The sequence below is a fragment of the Phasianus colchicus genome, chromosome 1, assembly GCF_987193195.1.
Source record: "Phasianus colchicus chromosome 1, bPhaCol1.hap1.1, whole genome shotgun sequence".
NCBI lineage: Eukaryota > Metazoa > Chordata > Aves > Galliformes > Phasianidae > Phasianus > Phasianus colchicus.
Window position 1 is genome coordinate 167185092 of NC_143436.1, and position 27221 is coordinate 167212312.

The 27221-nt window shown below is 41.5% G+C and overlaps 1 protein-coding gene across 3 annotated transcripts in view; it reads right to left on the bottom strand.

Moving 5' to 3' along the window:
• Positions 1-9410: 9410 nt before the first annotated feature.
• VWA8 (von Willebrand factor A domain containing 8) overlaps positions 9411-27221 on the bottom strand; it is a 181048-nt gene continuing 163237 nt past the window's right edge. For 2 of the 3 annotated variants that reach the window (XM_031615838.2, XM_090131297.1), the window contains exons 41-45: positions 24190-24315; positions 22171-22329; positions 13128-13226; positions 11808-12046; positions 9411-9880 (exon numbers count right to left, since the gene is read on the bottom strand). In XM_031615838.2, coding sequence (XP_031471698.2) covers positions 9772-9880; positions 11808-12046; positions 13128-13226; positions 22171-22329; positions 24190-24315 — 732 coding nt within the window. In that variant the 3' untranslated portion in view covers positions 9411-9771. Of the gene's footprint in view, positions 9881-11807; positions 12047-13127; positions 13227-22170; positions 22330-24189; positions 24316-27221 lie in introns of those variants that run through there. The other variant, XR_016461609.1, reaches the window with a different exon arrangement.

Genomic DNA, 27221 nt, shown 5'->3' on the forward strand with positions numbered 1-27221 from the left:
TTCAAGGCCAGGTTGGATGGGGCCCTGGGCAGTATGATCTGCTGGGTGCCACTGCCCATGGCAGGTGGTTGGAACTGGATGGTCTTTAAGGTCCTCTCCAACTTTAGCCATTCTATGGTCCTAATGGAGAGCCTGATCATCCCCATTTCACCGTATACAGATGAGTTACACCAGTAATTTATTTTGCTATCCCATTTCCTGTATGCTTCTGTGACTTTAAGTAATTACGCCTCTTACTGGATAAGTAATCTGGTATGTTAATTTATGGCATATCTTGCTCCTTTGATGAGCTTTTCGTGCTGAGTTTATCCCCTTGTTTTATCTTCTGACATGCAAGTCCCTGCCTGATTAACTTGACAACTAGATGCTTCTTCTTTTACACCAGAATCCCAAATTATCTCTTGTGAAAGCTGATATTGTCTTACATCTTCTGAATCCAATATAAATGATGTTCTGTCCTTGGAAACACAAAGTCGTGGCATATTTGGCTTCCTCTTCCCCTTCTATGCACAGCACCTTCTCCAGTCACCCCAATGGCTGCTCGGAACTTCAAAGCAAAATGGAGAAAAAGCTTTCCAGACCTTCCCAGCAACCCAACTGTTTAATTCCCCATCTGGAACCAGTTTCTACTGGTTTTACAAGGCTTGGAAACACTTAGAAACAGGCGGTCCAACACTTATCCCTCAATTGTAGTGACATTCATGCAGATAGCATCCTCAAGGTCTTCGAGGTCTTTGAGGGCATGCCTGACTGAGCAAAAGTCGTGGTGGATAATATGAAATCTGGATAAAAAATCAAAGGAGAGCTATCCAAATATTTGATCATGAGGAAGTTGCCCTAAAAGTGCCTGGGAAATACCTCTGATTTCTACCAATGAAATGTTGGGTGAGAAAGGTTGAATGGCAAAGCACCGGGAACACACATACTTAACCAAAAATCAGGCTAACATTAAGAACAGTGACTCTGATTCACCTGATTCATTCAGGTCAAATTGTCATCTGTGTTTTTGTCTGCCTTCCCTAGATATGAAGTTTTTAAGACACTTAAAGCTATGACGAGTACTTAAACTTCATCAATGAGATGCCAAACTGCCTTGAAACTGATTTCAGAGATCAGATGTCTACTTTGCCTAATGATACTTCAGTAGCATTTAGACCATTTAGTAACATCTCCTTTTAGGTGAACTTCCATTAGTTCTGCCCCACGCTTTTCTTCCCGATATGCTCATGACATAATCTATCAGCCTCAAAGAACTGCTTTACTGGAGGGAAGGTGCTTGCCAACCTACAGGAATAGAGCCTCAAAAATCTCCTTGATGGGAAAGATCTGTGCTGAGGAACGGAGAACACAACACAAATGGAAGACTCAGTGGTAAAATTATTGCTTTTTCCTGCTTTTTACAGGCTGTCCAAAAGAGCAGCTGTCAAATCTGTTCCGTCTGTGCTTTTTGTGTGGCATTATAAAATTAGAAAGTTGTTTTCCAATGAACATGAAATTACTGAAGAATAGAAATTAAAGTGCCTTAAATAGCACTGTGCTTTCTAACCCCACAAAGAGCAGCCTGAACTGCTGGGAGATGCCAGCCCAGGAAACACGGCATTTCTTTGTTCACATCTGATTATCCCACAGCTGGTGGACTTGGAGCACAACTCCCAGTTTTGCTTGTGCTGCTAATTTGGGATGAAATGGAGACAGTGATGGGCTGCAAGTGGGTGCCAAGGAAGATCTGAGTCTTTTGAACTGCTGGGCTCAATGGGGCAATGATTTTCTGAGGAGAGGAGAGGTATGGAGAAGACCAGGTCTGCAAATAAAATTCAGAAGGGAAGAATTATCTGAGCCCCATGAAGGGTACATTGCTGTGTCATCTCAGGAGGGGTAAAGATATCCCAGTTCTTTCTCTTGAAGTATGACTTGGTTTCCCAGTGCTGTTGCCACCTATGCCATCACAGTGGGACAGTGGCAGCTGACGTCTTCAGGCAGCCACCTCTGCATTGTCTACCAATCCTGAAAACAGCATTTTGGTGCTTGGTTTGGGCCGTTCAGCTACAAGTGCAGCCAAAAAAGCTGATGGAGATGATGGTGCTGATCCTGATTCCTGACGGTGCCACGCAACGTCAGGAAGGGCAAATCACAGGCAAGGTATAACTTCCCAAAGGTATCAGCTAGGAAATGATGGTCAAACTGATCCCAGACACACAGAAGACATTGTTAGAAGCCCATTACATTTAATCTGGTGGACCATATCCTACCTCCCTGTCTCCTGTCTGGATGGCCAATCTCTCATCTTGAAGCTCAGAGCTGCACAGCTCAGACCATCCACTTAATGCAAGGTGGCTGAGGGCCATGCTGCCTTCACTGATCATCAAGTGAGTCCTAAATTAATGACTATTAGAACCACAAGTGGTTCAGTGCAGCGGTTGGTGGAACACCGCAGCATCGAGGGAAGTGGAGACCCATCACATGGCAATCAGTCCCTTCTCATGTGGTCCAGGTCCATCCCAGTTGCCAGATATGAAGAGGAATAGATGGACCAAGTGAAAGACACGCATCTGGTTTCCGATGGAAACTTTGGTATTTCAAAAGGGGTTGACTTTTTTTTAAGCCATCAGATCACTGATTCCAATTTTGAGGAAAAATGACTAAACTTTGACATTCACTACTTTGCCAGAGTGAATTTCTCACATTCACACATGCTTTTGCTAGAAGAAAATTGTCCAGAGAAACAATGTGCCCTTTGTTCAGGGCAGCCAGTTAAGCTACTTAATGCTGCTTTCAGCCTCCTCCATGGGAACGGAAAAAGCTTGGTGACCTTTAGTTGTGCTGCCTGCCATCTAGCTCCATCTCATTTTGGATTGGGGTGGTGGACAGGATGCCTGTCAGTGCTCTGCAGATCAGAGCATTTGGTTCCTGGAGCATACGCTGAGCAGGTTGAGCAAGAACACAAAGATGCTGCCAGAGCCAGAGCTGGAAGGGATCTTTTAGGATCTCTTTCAACTTGCATGCTTGGACATTTTAACGCATTCTTGGCCATTTGCTTTCATCTCTGTCTTTCCATCAATCCCCATTTCTTTTCTTCCAACCTTCTTTCATTTATGTTGTCTCTCACTTATCAAAATGATTTTTCTTCTCTTGCTTTCCCTCTTTCTTGTGCATTTTTTTTTCTAGAGAACCCCACAATCACATGAGCAGGGCTGCCACCCACCAGCTCAGGCTGCCCAGGGCGCCATCCAACCTGGCCTTGAAGACCTCCAGGGATGGAGCACCACAACCTCTCTGGGCAGCAATGCCAGTGCCTCACCATCCTCATGGTGAAGAATTTCCTTCTCATATCTCATTTAAATCTCCACTCTTTTAAAGTCATTCCCCCTTGTCCTATCACAACAGGCCCTGGTAAGAAGTCTTTATTTATCTTTCTTGCAAACCCTCTTTAAGTAATGAAAAGCCACAACAAAGTCTTACATAAAGCCATAGGAATCGCTTCTTTCTTTTTATATTTCAGCTAGGAAATCCCACCCCCAAGGCAGTGCACTTTACATGAGCATAACCACTGCCAAAGACAAAGGATTAAGTAGCTTCTAAATACCACATGCCACTGACAGTTTGTTAACAAGTTTTACCACAAGTGAGTTGTGCATCTGGATGATCGTGAGGAAGGAGCAAAGGTATCATTTAGAATAGAACTATGGAATCATAGAATCGTTGAGCTGGAAGGGACCTTTAAAGGTCATCTAGTCCAATTCCCCTGCAATGAACAGGGACATTTAGGGGACTTGTATGCACTGATAATGGGGATTTAACCTCTGCATGAAGCAACAACCCATTTGCCCAGGACTGCTGGAAGGATGGGGCACTGAGGGGAGAGGACGATTATAGAGCTAAAGGCTGACAGGCTCTGAGCTGCTGTCACTAAGTTACAGTGCCAGAACCTTCCAACTTGATTCATGCAGACATTTTGTTTCTATTATTTTGTCATCCCAAGTACTGGATTAACTGCACGAAGTATCATTTAAAATGGTATTTTGCCCATTGGCTATATTCTTCTCCTACTGAGTTGTTTTTCCTACTCATTAGCACATGGATGAAAATTCACAGCTGATCTCATAATTAAAACACAGAGGAGTAAAGACTGCTGTTTACATTTTCTTGGCATCATAAAACTTACTAACATCTTAAGAGCTATAATATACCATATTAAAATGCTAGTTAAAGGCATGCTTACTTCCCAGCTTCCAAGGCCCATGCCTGGGTATGCCAGCTTCAGGTTGTGGCTTGAGGAAGGATGCAGTGAGGCTGTGGGCCCCGTCTCCTCCCATGGCAATGGGGTTCAACCTCCCCTGTTCCTCTCACAGCTGCTGGGAGGAATGGGCTGTGGGCAAAGGGAGCCATTTCAGCTCTTTCAGACACCGACCACTGTTGGAGCAGGACAGCATCTGCAGCATCACACACACAGGAAGGCAAGATTCTCGCTGTGCAGCTCATGTGAAAACCAGCAGGAGCATCCCTACATCCCTATCCCCAATTGCGTGTCTCCAAAACCAAAACCTTATTCCATAATCCTCAGCTGTGAAACTCTAGTAGGTGATCCTAAGGATATAAAACCAACCCAAGCTGAAATGCAGATGTTGGTATGGTGCACAGAAAGTGATTTCGTTTAGATAACAGAAAAAAGATCCGCAACGCCATCCCTTGTATCGCTCTCCCTATAACATTTTCCTAACCAAATAATGATGTTTTTGGACCTTTCCCAAACCGTTTGCTTACAATACTGTCATCTTAGCCAGACAGACCATTCAGAGAAGTTGCCATAAAATACTCCTTTAAAGATTTTGAAAAGTCCATTGCCAGGAATGGGTTTTGTATCGAGTCTTGGTATAATTTTACATTGCATTACATTTTAGGTTCCCTGTGAATGTTTCATTAAGAGGTTCCAGGGACATTAAAATTTTGGCCTGCACCAAAAGGCAATAACTAACTCATATGCATTTGAAAAATACACAACAAATGCAGTATTCAGGGGGCAGACTTCTTTTAGTCCAGTTCCCTCCATCACTTATTGATGCGAACAAGCCTCAATTCATCCTGAGCACGTGCCTGGGGTAGAGAAGAAGTTTATTCACTCCCCACTGCTGATGGGGATGCTTCAGCCTTGCACTGCTCAGCTCGTCCTCATGTGGCCATAGGGGCACCTGGCATCATAACCCTCACCTTCAAGAGGAACACCAACCCACATCCTCATGCTGAAGAACACTGAAGTTTCAAATCCTCCCATGTGCACTTATTTTCCAGAAAATTCAGCTGACTTTAAGACATTTTACTCAGTGTTGATACTGCTCACATTGTCACAACAACCTTAGAAGCAAACACACTTTTTCTGGCTAAGGGAATTTGTTGTTTATTTTGATGACACTGTATCTGCTTCTGAATGAATGGTGAAAAAGGGAGATCTTTTCTGCTTTCAAAGGTTAAAATGCCTGGCGCAAAGCCCAGCTCCTAGAAGATGAAGTCCATCCTAGAGCACTTCTCCTTTGAAGAAAGGCTGAGGGAGTTGGGCTTGTTTAGTTTGGAGAAGAGAAGGCTCTGCGAAGACCTCATTGCAGCCTTCCAGTATTTGAAGGGATTTTACAAGCAGGAACGGAAATAACAGGACAAGGGGGAATGACTCAGAAGGGAGACTTAGGTTAGATATTAGGAAGAAATTCTTTGCTGTGAGGATGGTGAGGCACTGGCACAGGCATTTAAGGACAGGCTGGATGGGGCCCTGAGCAGCAGGTAGGTGGACTGCTTGTATGATATTGGGGTTCTCTGGGAAAAAGAAAAAAAAAAAAAAGAAAAAAAAACCCACAGGAAATTGGGAAGGGAAGAGAACAGAACTCATTTTGATAAAATAAATGAGAGACAACATAGATGAGGGTATGTTGGAAGAAAAGAAATTAGGATTGACACAAAGACCAAGACAAGACCACCAAAAGCAAATGGCCAAGAATACGTGTGCCCAACCATGCAGGTTGAAAGAGATCCTAGAAGAACTCCTTTCCAGCTCTCTTTGGTCCCCTTGAGTGCCATGAGCTCCCTTCAAGTTCTGTTTGCTCTCCTTGGTGCTGACAGTAAATGATAAAATGCAAAGAAAGAGGTCAACATGGACATGCTTGTTCCAGAAGCAGAAGTAGTTAGGAGCTAAACAAGAACTTCCTTCACACCTACAACAAATAAACCTATTCACACTAAAATGGTTTTGAATGCACTTTCAGCCTTTTCTAATATAGAGCTTCTGTACAACAATCACATTTTCAAGCCAGCATTCTGGGTTCAGTCCACAGTGAGAAATTTTACATTTATTTTTCAGTCAATAGCTTGAACATTCTCACTTCTATGGGCATGTTATTTATTAATCAACACGATAATGTGCAATAGTCCACACAGCACAACTGCAAGGTTTTTTTTTTCCTGTTATCTGAACCATTTGCATTAATTGTTTTATAATCATTAATAAAAATGAAGACTTTAAAGAAGAAGAGCTCTGGCATTTTTGTGTCTCCCACCTGTACTCCCAGCTGGGCATCAGGTTGGTTTTAATTTTTAAATACAGTATCTAAATCTCCTTTTGTACACCTGTTTGCTTGAATAATCTAGTGTATTTGATCAGCAATTATGACCTTTACTCTTAATTTTATCATGACAGTTACAACCATGCTTGACACTTGATGTATGCAAAAAGATCGAAAGGGGAAAAGCAACTGCCAGAGCCCAAGCTTCCACCCCTTCCACATCTCTGCTCACACCCTGTATCCACACAGGGAGGCACCTCAGGCTGCTCACCTTCTTACATGGAGGATATGCCTGGCTCTGACTGGAAGCACGTATGCCTGGGCTGTATCTATACATATAGATATATGTATATATGTGTAATGTAGTTATATGTATATCACAGAATCATAGAATCACAGAATGGCCTGGGAAAAGGACCACAGTGATCATGTAGTTTCAATCCCCCTGCTACGTGCAGGGTTGCCATCCCTTAGTCTAGGCTGCCCAGAGCCACATCCAGCCTGGCCTTGAATGCCTCCAGGGATGGGGCATCCACAACCTCCTTGGGCAACCTGTTCCAGTGCATCACCACCCTCTGAGTGAAAAATATATATGTGCACCTGGGTTAAACAACAAAATCCTAAATGACTGTATACTCCTATTAAATGAATATTTAGTAAGAATAAACATGACATACATATATAGAACTAGACAAAAATTTGCATGATAAGAGGTAGTTAAAATTCTTAATGATTTGACTGGAGCAATGAAGGCAGTAGTGACAGTGACACTCCAGTCGATGGTCCTGTAGAATTAGATTAGCACAAAAGAGCCATAATAAGCAGTGAGAGATGGAAAAAACATCTCCATATACCTGCAAAGGAAAAAGCACTGGTGCCTGCACTGCAATGAGAATTCACCGTCACCACACTACTCCTAAGTATGTTACTAATGAACAAATAAATGCATATTAAAAACCACTGCTGGGTCTCAGGACCATGAAAGGACAGTGTTGGCTGGATGTTCCTGTAAGCTGAACAGTGAGTCACACTGCCAGTCCAAGAGGCCCACTGCTGCTGAGGTTACTGCCTGTGTGAATCATAGAATCATCATTACAATTGGAAAAGACCACTAAGATCAGGTAGTCCAACCGTCAGCCCATCATCACCATGCCCACTAACCATGTCCCTCAGTGCATCTACACGTTTCTTAAACACTTCAAAATCTCACTAGAGCAGGTAAGAATTGCTTACCCCAGGGAAATCTCCCTCTGCACTGGAACAACTCAGAGAGCTGCTCTCAGGTCAAACACGGCCTGCAGTAAGCATTAAGTGTTCATTCATCCCTTCTCCCTCAGAAAGCACCAAGAGCAGCTTTCCCACTGCCCCCAGCTCTCTACAGGGCCTGCCTATGGCCACATCCTATGGACCTGTGAAATGTGAACCGAAACACAACAGAATGTCCCAAAACAAAGAATAAAGTCACAGCTTTGAAAGATGGCCCAAATACTGTGACACTAAAAGTGATTTACAGGGTTACCCAAACAAATGGAATTTACTGTAGAGCCTCTCTGAAACTACATTAGTTTTTATGAAAATGCTAACAGTAACCTAGGCGGTGTACAGCCCATGTGCTAATTACTGTCGTGCAATGCTTCCTATCTGAAGGCACTAAAAGCAGAAGTGCTAAAGGAATTTCTACTATAAACATGTTTACTAACAGGATTCCTAATATGCCAGCTCTTTACTGCACGTAAATCCTGTGCCAGTATCTCACACCATGTTTACGGGACCAAGATATTTATGTTTTGATGTGTGCTTCCCATAAGCAGCCATGTCTGTGTGCACGTGAGCATGTCTATGTGTGTGCATTTGCCCCAGCTGAGATCAACCCAGCCCTCCCCTCTCAACTCCCAGCAAACGGGAATTATATCTTTAAGCTCTTTGTTCTCACGTATATGCTTACCATAACAATCTCAGAAACCTCTGAAAAAGGCCTTCTATCATCCTCACACACCCTCCTTTCAGGACATTTTGGGGCACACAGGGTAAAGCTGTCCAGAGGAGCTGTGGGTGCTGTGGAACCCCAGCTTAGTTAAATGATAAGTTCAATTCTTCAGGTATTCCTGTGCTCTTGATACACTGCAAGATATCTGGTCTTTGGTATATAAAGAGATTATCACCTCATAGGACAAGCCAAACACCAGCCAACTGAATTATGAAGTATCTTTACAAATATCCTGGATATTCAAGAACTATATGCAAACACAGATATCTTGCTAAAGTGAAAAGAGCTTTTTTTTCCTTTATAAAAAAAAAACCATATTCTCATGCCTAGATCTGTCCTTCACTTTCATCTCCAAAAGACCCAAGCAATGCAGATAACGAAGGAGCTCTAGTAAAGTGCTGACAATTTTTTGTCTCTCAATCACAAAGGCACCTCCAGGTACTGAGGCCATCTCAGAGACTCTGGGCAAAAGGAAAACAGGATTTCGTCATCCATCATGCAAAGGAGATGCTGTAGTCACCCCCTCTTTGGACATGCTGGCAGGTGGGCTCTCAAGTCCATTTTGAGCCCTTCCCCTTTCTTTTCACAGGCAGAACTGAAAGAGGCATTTATTTTCCTAATCAGCAGCCACTTTCTCTAGATCTGACATCTCTGAGCACCGTGCCTGATCAGATAATGAATGTTTACATGTGACAGTCAGTGTTTGCAAACTGCCCCATTGTTCCCAGCCTCCAGTGGTGAAGCCCCAGTGCCCACCAGAACAAGAGAGTAACAGCAGAGGAAGGAAGGGTTTCCTTCCTGATAAGAGCAGCCCTGATTAAATTGGAGATGGGGTTAACTACCCATTCAAACATATACACACAAAACACTGAAACAGATTGTCTGGCTCTGCATTGTATAATATTATCTAATCCCAGAGAACCATGTTAGTAAAACCGTGCCAGATGATGCTGCAGTGCTGGCAACCCATCAGCCAGAGTAATGATCATAAACTGTACTTTATCTTTTGTCCCTCTGGAAGAACATCCACTCTGTTGCCAGCCTGAGGTTTGCCTCAGCCTCACTGCAGTTCCTTGAACACACAAAGTTGGTGGAGCTCTAGTGAAGATTGGGGTTGGTTTGCTGATTGCAGAACAGGATGCATTTTATTAATAGCTGATAGCCCTCAGCTGTAGAGTTCGTATTTTCAACAGGATTGGATTCCTTATTTGAATTCCTGCACCATGGCATTGGTGCTGGCTAGGCACTTGACAGCATGGTTGATGTGAAGATCTGCTGTAAAATCTGAGGGATGTCTTTGGTATCCATGGCAATAAAGGAGCGTCCTGCCGGCAGAGTCCTCTGCAGCCTGCAATGCAGAATGAGAGACAAGACAGAATTACCATTTCCAATTACATCCCCTACCACAAGCTGGAGATCCTTCAGAAGGAACGTTTTGCTTCTGAATACCTTGCCAACACATGTCATTTGTGCTGCTGTCACTGTGCAATTAAAGGCTTGGGAAAGCAGCAGTGGGAGGAAGGACTGAAAGCAGTTGGGTCACTGAGGTCCTTTCAGCAAGACAAGGCTATTTCTAGTTTTTATTCACGTCCTCTTTCTGACACGCATAACATTTATTTTGATTAAGGTACCAGTGTCTCGACAAGGTATTAACCCATCCGGTGTTCTGATGGCAGCAAGACACATTCTTCAGAAAGGCAGATATTTACTTACTCTAAATACGCTGGTTTGATTGAACTCACAGCTTTTTCAATTCAACACGTCGAGTGATTCTAAATGCGCTCTTTGTATTTCCTCTTCTAGACCACAGCAGATTAGATGGACAGATATTTCTCTGCAAATATTAGCCTGACACATTCTTATTCACAGCTTAACCTCCCTTAACAAAAAGCTAAACAAGACGTACTTCACTAAATCCATCTCCCTCATGTCCAGCCAGCAGGCTTGGAAGTGATTTTCTCACTGCTTTTTAAACAGGTTTTAGTTTATGCTCTGCACCACTACTCCAATGATAAGTTAAGCCAAAATTTTAAAGTGAGTTTTTTAAAAGCTGCTACAAAGAATTTGCTTGTCCTTCCCCCACAGCACTTACAGGAAAGCTTTGTCTAATTCTGCCCTTACACATACACAGGTGCATCTTAGTGACAGCACTGTGTGCTTTTTCCATACCCAGTGAACTCGGCAATTGCAAGATCTCTCCTTACACAGCAGGATATGGTCAATGCTTTTTTTTTTCATTTATTACTAGCAGATGTATAAGGGCACTCTGTAACTGTAATCTGCCAGAATGGTGGTATTTTATAGTGCACAATGCAGCTCTGATGCACAGACCTGCAGACTGGCTTAGAGCTGGCAGTGCAGCTGTAACTTTCAAACTCTTTCAAACCTTTACTGATTGAAACTACATACTGAGGGCCAGTTCCCCCTGGGGCATGCCTCACTCTCCCCCTGTCAAAAACGTGAACAGAAGCAGAAAGAGCAGTGTTGTTATTTGTGGCTGCAGCTTCCTGTTGCGTGTACTGCTCCTCAGTAGATGTGGAACATCAGCTTGGGCAGAATTTCCTTATTTTCCCTGTACCCTAAGAGTTCCAAGTAGAATTATGTAATAGCACTAAGTGCAAGCATATTGGCTCAGACCCTCCAAAGAATTTAGGTCTCTAACACAATGGGAGTATCTGTGTCAAATTTTTGGAAGTTTTAAAGACCTTTGAACTCCAGCTTTTCTTGCTTATATTACTCCTCCTAGGCCAACATCCATTCACACTTTATACTGGGCACTTGCAGAGGAATCACGTCTCTGCCAAGTCCTCCGGGAGGAAAGACTCAGGTATCCATTCAGATGCTCAGAATGCTCTGAACCAGCAGGCCACAAAGGAGGGTTGCAAGGACCCACAAACCAATCTCCTTGACACAAGCTCTGCTTCTTTCTAGTACATCAAAAACTACAGTGGAGAGCACCAGCATGGACAACTGTACGTACCTTCACTGTATTAAAAGCAACTCAGCACAGCTGAGGCTGGCAGAGTCCTCTGGGTCCCTCTGCTCAGCCTCTGCTCCAGCAGGGACACCCAGAGCAGGGTGCCCAGGGCCACATCCAGGTGGCTCTGGGAGATCCCCAAGAAGGAGATCCCACAGCCTCTGGGCAGCCTGTGCCAGTGCTCCCTGACCCGTCCAGCACAGAAGTGCCTCCTACATGGTGTTTTTTTTTCCTAGCACAGTTTAGCTTTATGATGAATGGAAACATTTATATTAGGAATACAATAAAAAAAACTTACCTATCTGCCTGGTCTCCTAAAGACCCTATAAATATGGCAAAAGCATTGACTTGAGTGTTGGTGGTCAAGACCTGGGCAAATTTTGATGGTTCAATGCCGTATCGCTCCAGATTTGCATCACTCAAGACAATAACAAAATACTCATCAGCATCCTCCTTGGCAATTTCCTGAATGGCGTGCTCAGTGCCTTCCAAGGTATGATCTCCACTCATGCAGAACTGAGCATGAGCATGCATGACCTGTGTGCACAACAAATATGTAAGAGGACTTTACGAATAAACATTTATTTTGGCTGGCACGGAAGGAAGCAAATATTCGTTTATGATGTATTAAGAGATGCACGTTCAGAATTATGGGCACTGCATCAGATACCATAGAAGATGCAGCTTTTTATGTGTAATATGCTGTATTACATGCTGTCTATATGCTGTCTATGTGAATCACACACAGACAGAATTAGACAGCACCCGAAGGAGTGCAAAATACTTTAATAAGCTGCAATTTGAGTACCTTTATTGCTATATATTTAAGAAAGAAAAGAGGGCTTAGTTTCTTAATTCTGCTCCCACCTTTTATAATTTGCACTGGGCTTCCAAGTTCTTTCTAACAGTGTCATGGTTAGTATCAAACATCTGACTCCTGACAGTAGCAGCAAGTTTCACAAATGCTGAAACATTTTGTTTGAGTTTTTATGACATAAATACACTGCCTGCATTGATGAAGCTGCTTCCTATGTGGAGGGCAAGGAATTTTAGGTGCTAGAAAATCCAGCCCTTCTAACTCAAATATTTTAAAAATATTTTTTGAAGGAAGCTCACAGTTAAAATGCATCAAGCTGCCAAAATAGGTAAATCCTGTAATACACTTGATTTATTTTTTTTCATACTATTGCAGTAAAATGTTGATAAATAAACTCATCTTGCAATTGTGATTTAGCATGTTTTCAGCCTACCATCAATACACTTTCCCACTGCTACTGTGACATACTAATTCCTGAAGGTACAAGGCTAAAACAATGATCTGGGATCCCCCTATGGTTAAAATTATCCATGCAAGTAGTATCCCCATGTTCTTTAGATAGGACTATGTATATCACTGTATAATGTTTGGAACTTCCTATACCCCTTGATAAGCAGTCAAAATGATACATTTATGACATGGCAGATGAGAATAAGGCATATCTAACCTCCATTATTTTGGCACAATCTCTGAAAGGCTCTGCTTCAGCTTGCTGCTTTCTTATCTGTCTTTTATCTCACTCTTACGCTTTGTAGTCATAAAATCCCTAGTTACCCAGCATAGGTTGTTAGAAAGATTTACCTTAAGAATCTCTAATCTTTGCTTATTGTTCTTGGGAACTTTCCCACTCTCAACCAAGGTGATGTTGTAGCCATCTCCCGAGTGTCCAACAATATCATACTGCAAGAAAGAAAACTTCATCAGTCATCTGTTAGTCACACGTGGTCTGTGGGTCACCATGATACAAGATAGATCAGAGGTGATTTCCTTTCAACAAGAAAACTTGAATGCTCTTTACTGCTCACGTTTATGAGCTGCTTAAGGGAACTACTTGCAGTTTCTCACTGACATGAAAACATGGGAGAGAATCACAAAATAATGGAACAGCTACTTATTTTTATGGCCTGTTCTTTACCTCGCTCCACCAACTGCAGAGCGGTGATGCATAAGATCAAGACCTTGCCCTCTCACATTGTCCACTCTTTTTTTTTTTTTAAGTAGCCATTTTCTTTCTCTTGAGCCCGACAAACAAAAAGTGCATTGTTTAAGAGCAGCTCAAATGTCAGATGAATTGTTTTCATGACCTCATTTTGCTCTGAAAAAAAAAAAAAGCACTACCAGCCTTCTTTTTTTTTGTAAATCAGCATTCCTTATACTTGTGTGTCACTGCTAAATGTATGTAGAGCAGTGAATTCTAAGAGTGTCTGTACATTTTTGAAGGACAGAGTGTGTACAGCATTCCCTCCAGAAAGGCTGCACGTAGAGCTGTGCTAATTCAAATATCTCATTGAACAAACAATGTTATAGTTGGAAGGCTTTTGTTTTACGTGAGAGTTACATGAAAACCAAGACAAGCTGAGTTATGGCAAGGTCCTGCCCTGCCCTTTGTGTTGTGAATGTGGCAATCACCCCAAGGGAGAATTCAGCAGCAGGACAAAAGTGGATTTAAGAGCTGTCTGCACCAAGTGATGGAGCACAGTGCATGGATCCTGAGCCTGGAGAAACCCTCAGTGTCCCACAGCTAGTGTGACCTGCCCCTGGAGGACGGACAAGCTTTTTCTTCCCCCTGACCAGCTGGTGCTGAGCTGTCTCTTAGCGAGCTCTTATGCAATATTTTGCCTTTTTGTTACTTTCTATTCATGCAGTGCTTGGAGGTCCCTGGCAGGTTCACCATCCCTAATTTCCACATAATCATATGGTGAAAGGTCTTGTCCTCAAAGTCATTCTGTCTTTTCCTTCCCATTGAAGATAATTTTATTTGGTGCAAGTCAGGTTGTGGAGATTAGAGAAACAGCATTCAACAGCTCTTTCAATTTGTTTCCATATGGCGAATTTACTTAAAAATATATCAAGATCAAAAGAAAGCTATAGCAGCTGTAATATTTCTAAATGTCACACCTCCCTCTGCAAAGCCACACACTATAGGTGTGTTTCAGTACCATCTCACATAATCCAGACTTTCTTCCTCTGAAAATCACCGAATCATAGAATAGCCTGGGTTGAAAAGGACCACAGTGACCATCTAGTTTCAACCCCCTGCTATGTGCAGGGTCGCCAACCACCAGACCAGGCTGCCCAGAGCCACATCCAGCCTGGCCTTGAATGCCTCCAGGGATGGGGCATCCACAACCTCCTTGGGCAACCTGTTCCAGTGCGTCACCACAAAAACCTTTATATAAGCTAGTTTCCATGTATTCCCACATCATTCTGTTCCACTGGCTCCAACTCCTGTTCTCAGCTTGTCCATGTCTCGTATTTGCCACCCAGCCTCATGTAAACCTTCCTGTCTGCCACACACTTTTTCTTCAAAACCTCCTTCTGCTTGTACATCCTTTCCTCACCATTAACTCTTCAGACTCTCTTTCCTGATGAATATTTACACAGTGTTCCTGTTGTCTCCAAACTGGTTTTCCCAGGCAAAAGATAACAGTAAATGAAAACACACAGATTTTGAGAAGAATGTTAAGGTTACATTCAGCACTCTTTGGAAAGAATACAAGACTAAACCAAGAACTTAAAGAGCACACGGAGCAGGCACGTGTATTGTTTTACAACAGTACTGAAATCAGAGAAACTAAATAAAGCACTGGCTTAATGGAGCAGAAAATATACAGCGCTAACGTGGTTCTTATGTAACGTCAGCAGCATCCACAGATCTTCAGGGTAGGCTCTTAAATTATGAAACCCCACACGTCCTTTGCGAAGCAGATCTGTATCACCCTTAAAATCAACAACGTGATTATGGAAAACCAAGTGCTGTCTTTCTCCCTTGCAAAAAGAAGTGCGACTGCTCTACAGTGGGATCCTGCCCAGCATTTCATGGGCCTCATCCCCCAAGTCCTTGTAGTCAGAGCTCATGGGAACAGGCCGTGCTTTGCTACTTGGGAACACCATTTTGGCTGTTGGCACACCATGACAGGTGGATTTCATCTTGAGAAGGCTGGGTTTGAATTGGCCTGACAGCCTGTGTGAAAGGGATGGCTCTAACTCTGGATGTGGCTCTGGGCAGCCTGGTTTAGTGGTTTTTGACACTGCATATAGCAGGGGTGTTGAAACCAGATGATCTTTGAGTTCCTTTTCAACTCAGACCATTCTATGATTCCAACTCCTGGTTCAAACCCCATGGATTTACCCCCTCTGCATTCCTGCACAACGAGGGAACGCAGAGGCTTGATACTATAGTGCAAACTATTTCAGGTGTGTACAGCTGTTCACCTGGGAACATGAGGTCCTGTCTGCTCTGACCTGCTCTGGCCACCCGTTCATTATTTTCTGTGTGTGCCCATGCATGCATGTGAGTACATATATTTAACAGATGTTATCTGTTTTTTTGTTTCCTTGCCAACAGTTCACTAAGCTGTTTGTGATTAGTTACAGAAGTGCTTTCTCGCTTCCTCCTGGCTGCTGCAGGCTGGGTCAAGTGGAGCCTCCCCAAAAGCAGAATCAGACCCTACCTTGCCCATGCTGTGCTGTAGTCATCAGCCCTACCTCGTGCTGCCCTTTGCACTCCTCTCATCTCCCCACAAGTCAACTCAGGGATGAGAAGTGGCCAAAAGCTCAATAAGAGCTGTGGGGATACGCGAAGCCTGATGAATACTCATCCAGTCTTTCTTTCTCCTTCTAACTTGTGTTCTGATAAAACAAACCCTTAGTGTTCAGCCTCTCCTGCTGTGAAAGGACAGCTACAGAGCCCTGGCCAGCTGGGAAGCTCAACTACTAAGGGCACATGCATGCTTTCTTAAAACCAGAGGCACTTTCCTTGCACTTGCAGTGGGGCCAGAACACAGCTAAAGAGAAGCATAGAGAAAGAACCTCTGAGAAGCAGAGATGCACTGCAGTTTTCTCATAAATCCCCTTGGAGAATTTACAAGGATAAATTTAAAAGTGAGAGAAGAACTGTGATAGGAGCTTAATGGAATATAATTTTATTTTGTTTTGTTTGTTTTTTCACAAAATTGAGTTCAAGTACAGGCTCTCAGGACAAATGTAGCAGCAAAATATTTGTTTGCTACAGGGCAGGCTTAATTGAATTAATATATTGTGTACAATGGCCTTGTTTTCTGACAGCCTCAGGTGCACTGAGCCAAGAGCTGCTCTGTTCAGCTCTGAGTACCTAACATGTAAACACACTATTTCTGCAAGTAGCTTAATTTGACCATTCTTTCTCAGTGGTTAAAACAACCCCTACACCATGACTACATTTTGCACTGAATGGATGGCTGCTGCTGGATAACATGGAAGACTATGTTTCTGCAGCTTAATTTGTGAAGGCATTTTAAAAAAGCTGAAAGAAGATGCATACTGGATGTAAAAGGCAGTGGGAATTGGACAGGCCTCTCCTGGAGTGCTACATCTTTACAAATTGATCTCTTCTTTGGACAACATTGAACATTTTAAAAATTTTATTTCAAGTCTTCTGTTTATTATTTAAAGGAAACTATTCTGCCAAGCATGTGAAACATTTTTTCTTTTCCTGAATTAAGAGTAATGAGGTAATTGAGAGTAATAAGATATTAGTTAATAACAGTAACAAGAAATTATAGGTAAATTCTCCAAATGGAGAATGCTGAACTTGGCTTACAAAATCTGCATTTTCCCTTTCATATTGCTACAAATACGATTTCAAGCTTTTCCTACCAGTTATGTAACATGCCATTCACTGAACCACTTACCATTTTCTAAAGGCTTCATAAAATTGCCGTTGTGTAATTTACTGGACATGCCTCCTAAATCTGCCAGCGTGCGCGTAAATGACAGTAATTAGGGATGATATAGAACCATATGGTTTACATGACAGGCATAACGCTCTCCCTGCTATAACAAAGAATGAGCTGCCCTCCTGTACATTTTCAAATAACTGACATGTACAATGAGGCACACAAAAGACGTCAGAACTTTAGTCCTGCAAAGCAACTTGCTTATTATAACTTACAGACAAGTAGGATATGTACTCACGCTGAAGTACTCTGAAGGGGTCAGGTGCATTTGTAGGAACATATTTAACCTCCGCCACTAGAATGAGATTGGAAACATGGCTTCTATTGCCTCAATCACTCCCACTCTTTTCTTTATTAAAGTACTTCAGGGGAAGCGTGGATGAGATGACAACGAAGGAGGGCTTTGAAACATGGCTCTTAATTTAAATGGATTTCCTGACTGTAGGATGAGCCTCCCATTTCCCCCTTGACAAAGAATGATTCACTGCCTGCACTTATGGGAAATGGAAAGAGGCAGTTTCTTCTGCACAAGCATATAAAGCTGACAAGTACCTGCTGGCACTCTTCTGGCCTTAGCTGTAGATGTCCCTGTCCATTGCAGGGGAGTTGGACGTAGCTGACCTCTGAGGGTTCCTTCCAACTTAAACAATTCTATGATTCTATAACATCATCATCTGCTTGGTACAGTCAGATACCCAGTATTTAGCTTCTCTAAGGATGAGGTATTCTCTCTCTCTACCTTCTTTCAGTGACAGACCAATCGGACAGACAATCATCGTCAGTGTTACCAAGGGATACTATGCATGAGGAAAGCTCAGCTGGCAGGATAAATCAACCCACCTTATACATTCATGACCTTATTTAGTGGAGAACTAAACCAGGTACCAGTAGAAAAGTGATCCTGAACGAAGGCAAAGAATTGGTTTCAGGAGTTTGCACTGTGCTTAGATAATTGGAGTAGGGAATATTACTGTGAAAATCTCCTTTGAATGTTCCACTTAACAAACCTGATGGTTCCCCAGATTCAACACTTGTTAAGCAAGAAATCCCTCAAACTCTTTGTTGATGACAGTGGGATTGAGTGCACCCTCAGCAGGTTTCTGGATGGCTCCAAGTTGAGTGGCGTGGTTGACATGCTAGAGGGAAGCGATGCCATCCAGAGGAATCTAAAAAGGCTTAAAGAGGTGGGCCCAAGTGCAAGGTGCTGCATCTGGGTTGAAGCAACGCTAAGAATAATCACAGGCTGAGCCTGTAGTAGATTTAGATTATATTTTATGAATAAATGTTTCATTATGAGAATGGGAGGCACTGGAATAGGTTGTCCAGAGAAGTTGTTAAAGACTGGAGTTGATGGCATTTAAAAAAAATCACTGCACCTTACTCTTTGAAGACCTAATTACATTCATTAGAAACAGAGGAACTGGCATTCTGGTGGTCTGGTTATTCTGGTGTGTATTCTGGTTATCCCAGGTGTAGTAAATGCCATAGCAGACTATACATGAGAAAAGCTATATTTTAGAGCTGGAGAGTTTAGAAATGCTGTTTATTTTCATCAAAGAAATAACACAAGAAGTTCATCAGCACATGGCTGGGAGATTTCTGATCACAGAATCACAGAATTGCCAGGGTTGGAAGGGACCTCAAGGATCATGAATCTCCAACCCCCCTGCCACATGCAGGGCCACCACCATTCCACCTAATGCTAGACCAGACTGCCCAGGGCCCCATCCAATCTGGCTTTGAACACCTCCAGGGATGGGGCATCCACAACCTCCCTGGGCAGCCTGTTCCAGTACCTCACCACTCTCTCCGTAAAGAATTTCCCCCTGACGTCCAACCTAAATCTCCCTTCCCTCAGCTTAAAACCATTTCCCCTTGTCCTGCTGTCACTCTCCCTTTCAAAGAGTTGATTCCCCTCCTGTTTGTAGGCTCCCTTTAGGTACTGAAAGGCTGCAATGAGGTCAGCCTTCTTTTCTCCAGGCTGAACAAGCCCAGCTCCCTCAGCCTGTCCTCATAGGGGAGGTGCTCCAGTCCCCTGATCATCTTTGTGGCCCTCCTCTGGACCCTCTCCAACAGCTCTCTGTCCTTCTTGTACTGGGGGCTCCAGACCTGGACGCAGTATTCCAGATGGGGCCTCACAAGAGCAGAGTAGAGGGGAACAATCACCTCTCTGTCCCTGCTGGTCACCCCTCTTCTGATGGAGCCCAGGATCCCATTTGCCTTCCAAATACGAGTGAATTATGCAATTTTAGTTAAAATCTGCCTAATCACTGGATCATATAAAGATAAATCTGACAAGTTAATAAACAGCTTGATTTGTACTCATTTTTGAGGGCGATTTCAACAGCCAGTGAAATTTAAGGCCACATCCTGTTTAATATTCTCATCATCTTTAGGGAGCCTTGTAATATTTGCGTAGATACGCTTCAAGTGAATGAAATCCCAATGGGACAGCAAAGAGATATATGGAGGAAGAAAAATACTTTTCTTCCCTTGAGCAAAAGCAGCTCTGAGGTTGACAGAGCTCATAGTAAATCTGGCCAGCCCCAAATCAGGCTGCTGTTACTGGTCCACCAAAGTCTTCTCTTTAGTGCAAAGAGCCTTTAAATGAAAGAGAGGCTGCTTAGAGCTGACTGAAGTTGAACAGATGTAGAAGCTGCAAACAACTTTTTCTCCTTGCTATATCATTCCTTGCTCAATTTTAAGTAATAAATTAGCCTTACAGCTGTCTTGACTCATAGAGATTGTGTGTATAACATTGTTTTAGTTTTTTTTTTTTTTACTTCTGAAGTGGATGCTCTGTGGATGTTTACAGTGGCATTCTGATGCTTTCTGTGTTGTTCTCTGTTCTTTTGCTAATTATTTTTAGCATACAACTAACTTTTTGATGGCTGGTGGTCTCTGTGTTCAAAAAACCATGCAACATATTTACGAAGTTTCTTTTCAGAGCCCTAATAAGTCACTCAGAGTGACACCAGTGGACAGCTTAGAGCTCCTCAGTCTGTATTTAAAATCAGGATTGTCTTTTTCTATTTACAGGACTTTACATTTAATAGCACCAAACATCATCTGCCATTTTATTTCCCAGTCACTACTTACTGCCATCTCTTTTTCTCCCACTTTTTGCAGTTGGATTTCCCTTTTTTCCCAAATAATTTCATACAAATAGTAACTTCTGTCACTTGACTATTCAGCCTCTTTTCCAAATCACCTACAAACATGCAGAACATCACTGGGACTGGCACAAATTCTAATGCAGTTTCACCAGTGACCTTCCTTTACTTCCTCACTCCCCAAAATGGCCACTTACTTACAGTTGTCTGTTTTCATTAGTTTAAGCTGTAGTTCATTTCCCTGAGAGCTTTCCCTCTTACCTCTAAAGCAGTTCTATTTCTGTATGAACTGATGGTGAGGGACCTTTTGACAAATGCTTTCGGCTAAGGAGACAGTCAACAACCCTTGCCTGTCACATACATATAGATGCTTCAGATACTTACTTCCCTTTTAAAAACCATGTTGACTCTACTCCAATATGCTATATTTATCCATGCATCCACTACTTTCATGGATGATCTTGCATTTAATAATACTAATATGCATATCGTTCAGATACTGCTGATTTACCAAATACAATCACTTTGTATAATTGCACTTCCCCTATTAGCATTTGTTATTAACACTGCTGTTGTCAGCAAGCAGGACCCATATGAGCAACTGACTCCTTTCCCATTTTCTTCTTAATTACAGTTGAGTTCCCACATAGCCTCTCTAGGCTACTGTACAAACTTTTACAGAATTTTTTTCTCAAATAGGAATGCAAACAGAGGCTCAGTCTCTCCCTCCATTTTCATGACATTGGCAGGAATTGAATATTTTTGGGAACTCAACCACTGTTTCAGATTTGTTAGAAGTTGGACAAAAAGTGTTTTGAAGTTGAAGGGCAAAAAAACATGACTGACATAGTATGACAGCACGAGCTTTTACTGAGGAAAGTGGGCTAAAGGCATAGTGCTTGTCTCATCTTACAGCCTCTTCTCTTACAATTGCAAGACTGAATGATCATTTTTAGAAGACATTCTAGGAGGACAACTCTATGTGTTGTGTTCTTCAGAGGAGATTCTATGGAAGAACAGAAACCTGTAAGATTACGCTATCAGAGGAACAAGACAAACCGGACTGAATCAATTTGGACTAAGTATTACACTAATCTTTACTTAGAAGATTTTACATTTTGTTCTGATGCATTTTAAGTCTCATGATTGGGATGCTCTTCAGTAAAGACATCTGTATTTTTCCATGAAACATTGAGTTTGTTGAGAATAAATTCGATTGGCTATTTCTGCCATTTTTGAAGTTAAAGAAAAATGCCCAAGGCATTGTTTAGGTTTACAAAAACTAAAAAGAGCACAAAATGTATTGACATTTCCTTTGCAGGCTGCCATCAAATAATATTCTGGACCCAATGTCTTTCAGCATGGTTTTCTTGCTTTCACAACTGATGGACAAATAAGTTTGGTCTTTCGCCATCACCAACCACTACTGTTCATACTCTGGGATGAGATGGAAAGGCTGGTCACTTTTGCACGTCCCCAAGCTTATATTTACCTCTGTTCTACGGTCTTAAGCATTTCTGTTCCAAGAAACAAATTAATCGATAAATGCAGAAGGCGGCAGCATATTTCAGCAAAAATTGGAGTCTTAAATTGAATTCTCCCCTGCTGAAGCATGTAATGTTTCTCATCCATTCACTAGTATTATTTTTCAGTTTGCCAGAAACAGATTAGTGCCTTTATTTCCTTGCAGGAATGAATAATGTCCTTTGGCTAGACTGACCGCTGAAACACTTTTTCCGCTGTTCCATATAGTCTGTGCAATAACCACAGACCTCCTAGCAAAGCTGTAATTACCTTGAATTTGTGCTCATAATTCTCAAAAGCTTCCAAGACCATGCAGACAGCCTCCATGGAGCGCTCCAGTCGTCCGTCGACCCCATTAAAGCGATACATGCTTCCAGAAACATCCACCACTAAGCGCAGGCGTTTCGGCTTCTGCTGGGGGCTCCCAGGCTGGCAAGCAAACACAGCAGAAAAGAAAATTACATACTACAAGTGGGAAACCTAAACATCACTAAGGATAACACATTTTGGATAAAGAACCCACCAGACTGAGCAAAGCACAAAACCTTTCTCTAGCAAGAACTGATTATTTTAAAAAAAAAAATAACAAAAATATGTTAACTTTTTTTTTTCTTCTGTGTTTCAAAGCAGCTGCCGAGATACCTCAATTCATTCTTTCCCTTCACCTTCAATGACTAGAAACAACGTAGCTTTAAAAATTCCACACATGCTTGTCAGGAAAATACTTTTTCTGGTCTCATTTGTTATTCTTCTTATTTCAGACTCTCAACTTTTCTCAGTCTGCCAAAGCTCATAATGGAAATGTTCTTCCTTGGCTTACAATACAAACAGAGACCCCTAGAAGAAAATCTAATCTGCTGAGGTTTATAATATTTTAAAAATGTTTGAAATCTTGTTCTGATTAACTACTAGACTTCTCTTCATTCTCATTCCCAAACCATTATTTTTTCCTGAAAACAACCTCCATCTGTTTTAACAATTACTGGCACAGTATATTCCAAGGAGAGACTTTATACAGTGTGCACTGACATCAGTCTGGATACAAGTTAATGGCTATTAAATACGATTTGTCTAAAAACAGCCACATTAAAAATCAGATACCTAAAACACTTCTATTAACTCAAAAGAGCTGCCAGCATTTGTGTGTTTTACTCTTTCATTATTTTCTCAATGGACTGCTGTACCCTTACAAAACAGGGGGTCTGAGAGGATCCATTAAATCCTACTCTTTTTTTAAAAGCAAAATTTAAAGATGTCTTTTTTTTTTTTTCAATGTTATAACTAACTATACATTATAACTGAACTGTCTACATTGAGAAAATGTACTTTGAAAAAAGATCAGAAATGAGGATCCAATCACTTCTCCCGCATTGGTCTGTCACATAGGCAAGGATAACTTCTAAGAACTGATCAAAGTAACAGACACCAGGTTTAAGTAGCAGAAAAAATAATACCACAGATCGAACGAAAGGGGAAACCTGTTGTGCAAAAAGATGTTGGACCTATCTACGAAAAAAAATCCTTAATGTAAAAATTTCAAAAAAGATTGCAAAAAGATTATACAGATTGCAAAAAAACCCCTCTCACAATGTCATTAAGTATTACTGTTAAATATTTTGGATTAGCCACGCACATTCAGGCTGGGTTTTGTTGATCTGATTCAACTGGTTTCATAGTTGTAACCTCATCTCAGATAAGGCCTAACCTTCATGTCTTCTAAGGAGTGGATGAAATGAGACACAGGATAGGCAACTTCATCATACCTCAGTGCCTTTTCCTCACACTTCTTTCTCATTATTATTTTTATTCATAAATCTAAGTATCTGTAAAAGACAGAATATCTTGCATATCATGGAAAAATAATAGATTCATACAATGCTTGTTTTTATAAAATTTTCAAGGGTGTTGTGGTCTATAATAGCAAAAAAAAAAAAAAAAAGTTACATTAGTGAGAAAATCTTTTCCTTCTGTTTTTTTAGATGAACAAACAGTTTTCTGATAATCACCTTCAGGTCATGAAAATATAAAACAAGAGCATTAAACCTGTTGCACTGGATCAAAGCAAAGGATTGCTTAGATCAGCATCTCTCTGAGGATGGCCAACAGCAAATGCATGGAAGATTATAGGAAGAGTGAAGCAAATCTTCCATTTTGAGGCTGTCTCAGCAAATTCCTGAGCCAGAGACAGTTCTTCTGAGTTTCTCATCTCTATACCAGTACAGCCACTGAGAAATCATCACATCTGTTAGGCTCTCCCCTACTTTTCCCTGCTACTTGTTGGATACTTACTTGCGGCTCAAGCTCTCCCCGTCGTTTATAAATGGCTTTTTCTCCTGTCAGCCCATCAATGATTTTGGTATCATCTAGTTCTCCAACAGCTTGGTGTCTCATCCATTGTCTTTCCTTACCCTTGGCCTACAAAGAAAGAAAACAAACCTTAATTCACTCAGTGATTTGAAGGTATTTTAGGCAATTTAAGACCTACTGTACGTGAGAGGAATATGAACTTTCTTTGTTGTTACGTGATATTTTTGGCAAAAGCCAATGAAACCTGAACACATTTTCATAGCTCCTTTCCTCTCTTTCTATGAAAGAAAAGTCCATACTGACAAAGACTACATTCCTCTGTAATTTTGCCCTCCTTAACGTCTTCTGATATGTGGGAGTTTACCTGTGGACTGTGGAAATATTAACCTTTTTTCTTGCAAATGTGCTGGAAATTTGAGTAACAAATCTGTGCAAAACTGTATACAACCAGAGGGACATGCATAAGTGGCAATTTATTTCACACTCTCCATTCAGGTAACACAAGAAAAAAAAAAAGGTGGCTGACTTCAAGGTAAAACTAAGCTGCATTAAGCTTATATAGTAGTAAGTTGGCTTCTTTTAAACCAACATTTGTAATACATTATTTTTCTATTTTAGAATAAAAACCTTGAAAATTGTGATACTCAAGAGATATTTCAATTAATTTTTCTTTTCAGTTTATTTGAAAGAACATCAGTTATTTACAACCTGCTCGTTGGAAATGCCTTATAGTCCAGTAACTCAAGTGTTTATGGAACTTCAGTATGTATAAACAAGTACAGAAGATTAGAGATTCAAATATTTCAGATTAAAAGAAATCTATTTAAGAATACTTTAAATGGATAGCTTCATCATAGTCCCCATGTCATAAGATCATCTAAAGATGGCAAAGAGTACATATATGTGTTTTAAGCCTTATTTCATTTCTGCTCAAATGTTCAGTTTGAAGTTGTTCATCCCTGTAGTAAGGCCAGTCTGGAAATATGATTTTAAATTTATATACATATAATGCATTAGCATGCTCAGCAAAATTGCTGGCTAGCAGCTGGAGGTAAATCAAATATCCAGTAGGACACAAACTGCCTGAGACAATGGATCTCAGGAATGAAAATCAGTTGCTCTTTGAGAAGCAGGAAGTGTTACATTACAAATCCCAAGCAAACAGCAGGCCTGGGATTTGAGAGGACGAATCATTGCAATTTTGTACAGTCTGAGCAGTAAGATGATGGTTTCCTAAGGCTAAGAGAATCTTTGAAATTGCTTTGGTCAAAATTTATGAGGTTTTTCTTTTTAGTGCATATGGAAAAAGGCGTTTTGGATTACTGCCTATTGCCAATAGCTATTCCAAAGTAATGGACTAGTTATCTATGAAAATAAGTGTGCAAAAGAACACAAAGCCACAGGGAAAATGTTTTGATTAATTCATTTTACAGTATCGAGTTAACATAGCTGTGACAAGCACAGGTCTTTCTAGCTAGGTTACGTCAAAAGCTTTACAGATTCTTGCAATACATGGAAACCTCAGCCTCTTAGTGAATCACATGAGGCTAAAGGGTACAAGATTTCTTAAGTTATGAATTCAGTCAGTTGTTCTCTCATAGATTTCAGTGGTGCTATGGCTAGCTTAGTTCTAACCAAGTTTTGCAGTGAGGCATCCAGGAATTTGTTCCTACCCTAGCTTAGTAGCCTCCACTATCATTAACTACTCTTGGGCAGAGTCTGAAATTCCCTCTTCCATAGGCTTATTGATTCCCCTGTTGCCCTGGGAATCGTGTAACATTGCAAGAAGAGACCTGTAAATTCACAGAATCATATCACAGAATCATAGAATGGCTCGGGTTGGAAGTGACCTTAAGGATCAACAAACTCCAACTTCCCTGCTGCAGGCCCTGCCCTGATTCTAGATGACTTCTCCATGCTCCACTGAACTGCCACACCATAGGTGTCTTCCTGCTGTGAAAACCACAATAAAATAACACAGCAAATTTCAACAGCCCAACTAATGATTAAAGAATTGCTCCTACAGACAACGTGTTCAGTGAGCAGAGCCTGTCTAAAGTGTATGGATGATGTAGATGAGATGATTTTGTTCCTAATAACCTTAGCCACTACAATACTGGGACACAGATACAGCCTTAAGACTTCCTGAGGTCTTTAGCTTTGTCAAATGTTTGTTATTTGCTTTCTTTCAGTAGACAGTAGGGAGAAACAACAGAAGATTATAAAGGTTCACTTAGAAGAGAAAATTCTTAACTAGTCGCACTACAGTTTTCATTGGAAAACATTTAGCTTTGGGGCTATTTGGTATTCAAGGAACAGCAGAGTGGGAAGAATATACTTTTTAATGATGACCATAATTAAAAATCCATGATTGTTTATCACATTATAAAGCTTATGCAATGTTCAGCTGATGAAAAAAAAAAAAAAAAAAAAAAGCTGAAATGTTATTAGAGGAACACAGAGTTTACATTCTTCTCCTAATACAGGAAAGGATGCTGACAAAATCCGACTTAAAATCTTACCAAAATAATACTAAAATTATTTAGACTACTTAGCATCTGCCTATTCAGTGCCACTAAGATGATCAGAGGGCTGGAGCACCTCTCCTGTGAAGAAAGGCTGAGGGAACTGGGTTTGTTTAGCTTGGAGAAGAGAAGGCTCCATGGAGACCTCATTGTGGCCTTCCAGTACTTGAAGGCTGTGTATGAAAAGGAGGGGGAGCAGCTGTTTATGGGGGTGGATAGTGATAGGGCAAGAGGGAATGGTTTTAAAATGAGGTACGGTAGGTTTAGGTTAGATATCAGGAGGACGTTTTTCACACAGAGGGTGGTGACACACTGGAACAGGTTGCCCAAGGAGGCTGTGGATGCCCCATCCCTGCAGGCATTCAAGGCCAGGCTGGATGTGGCTCTGGGCAGCCTGGTCTGGTGGTTGGTGACCCTGCACATAGCAGGGGGGTTGAAACCGGATGATCATTGTAGTCCTTTTCAACCCAGGCCATTTTATGTTTCTAC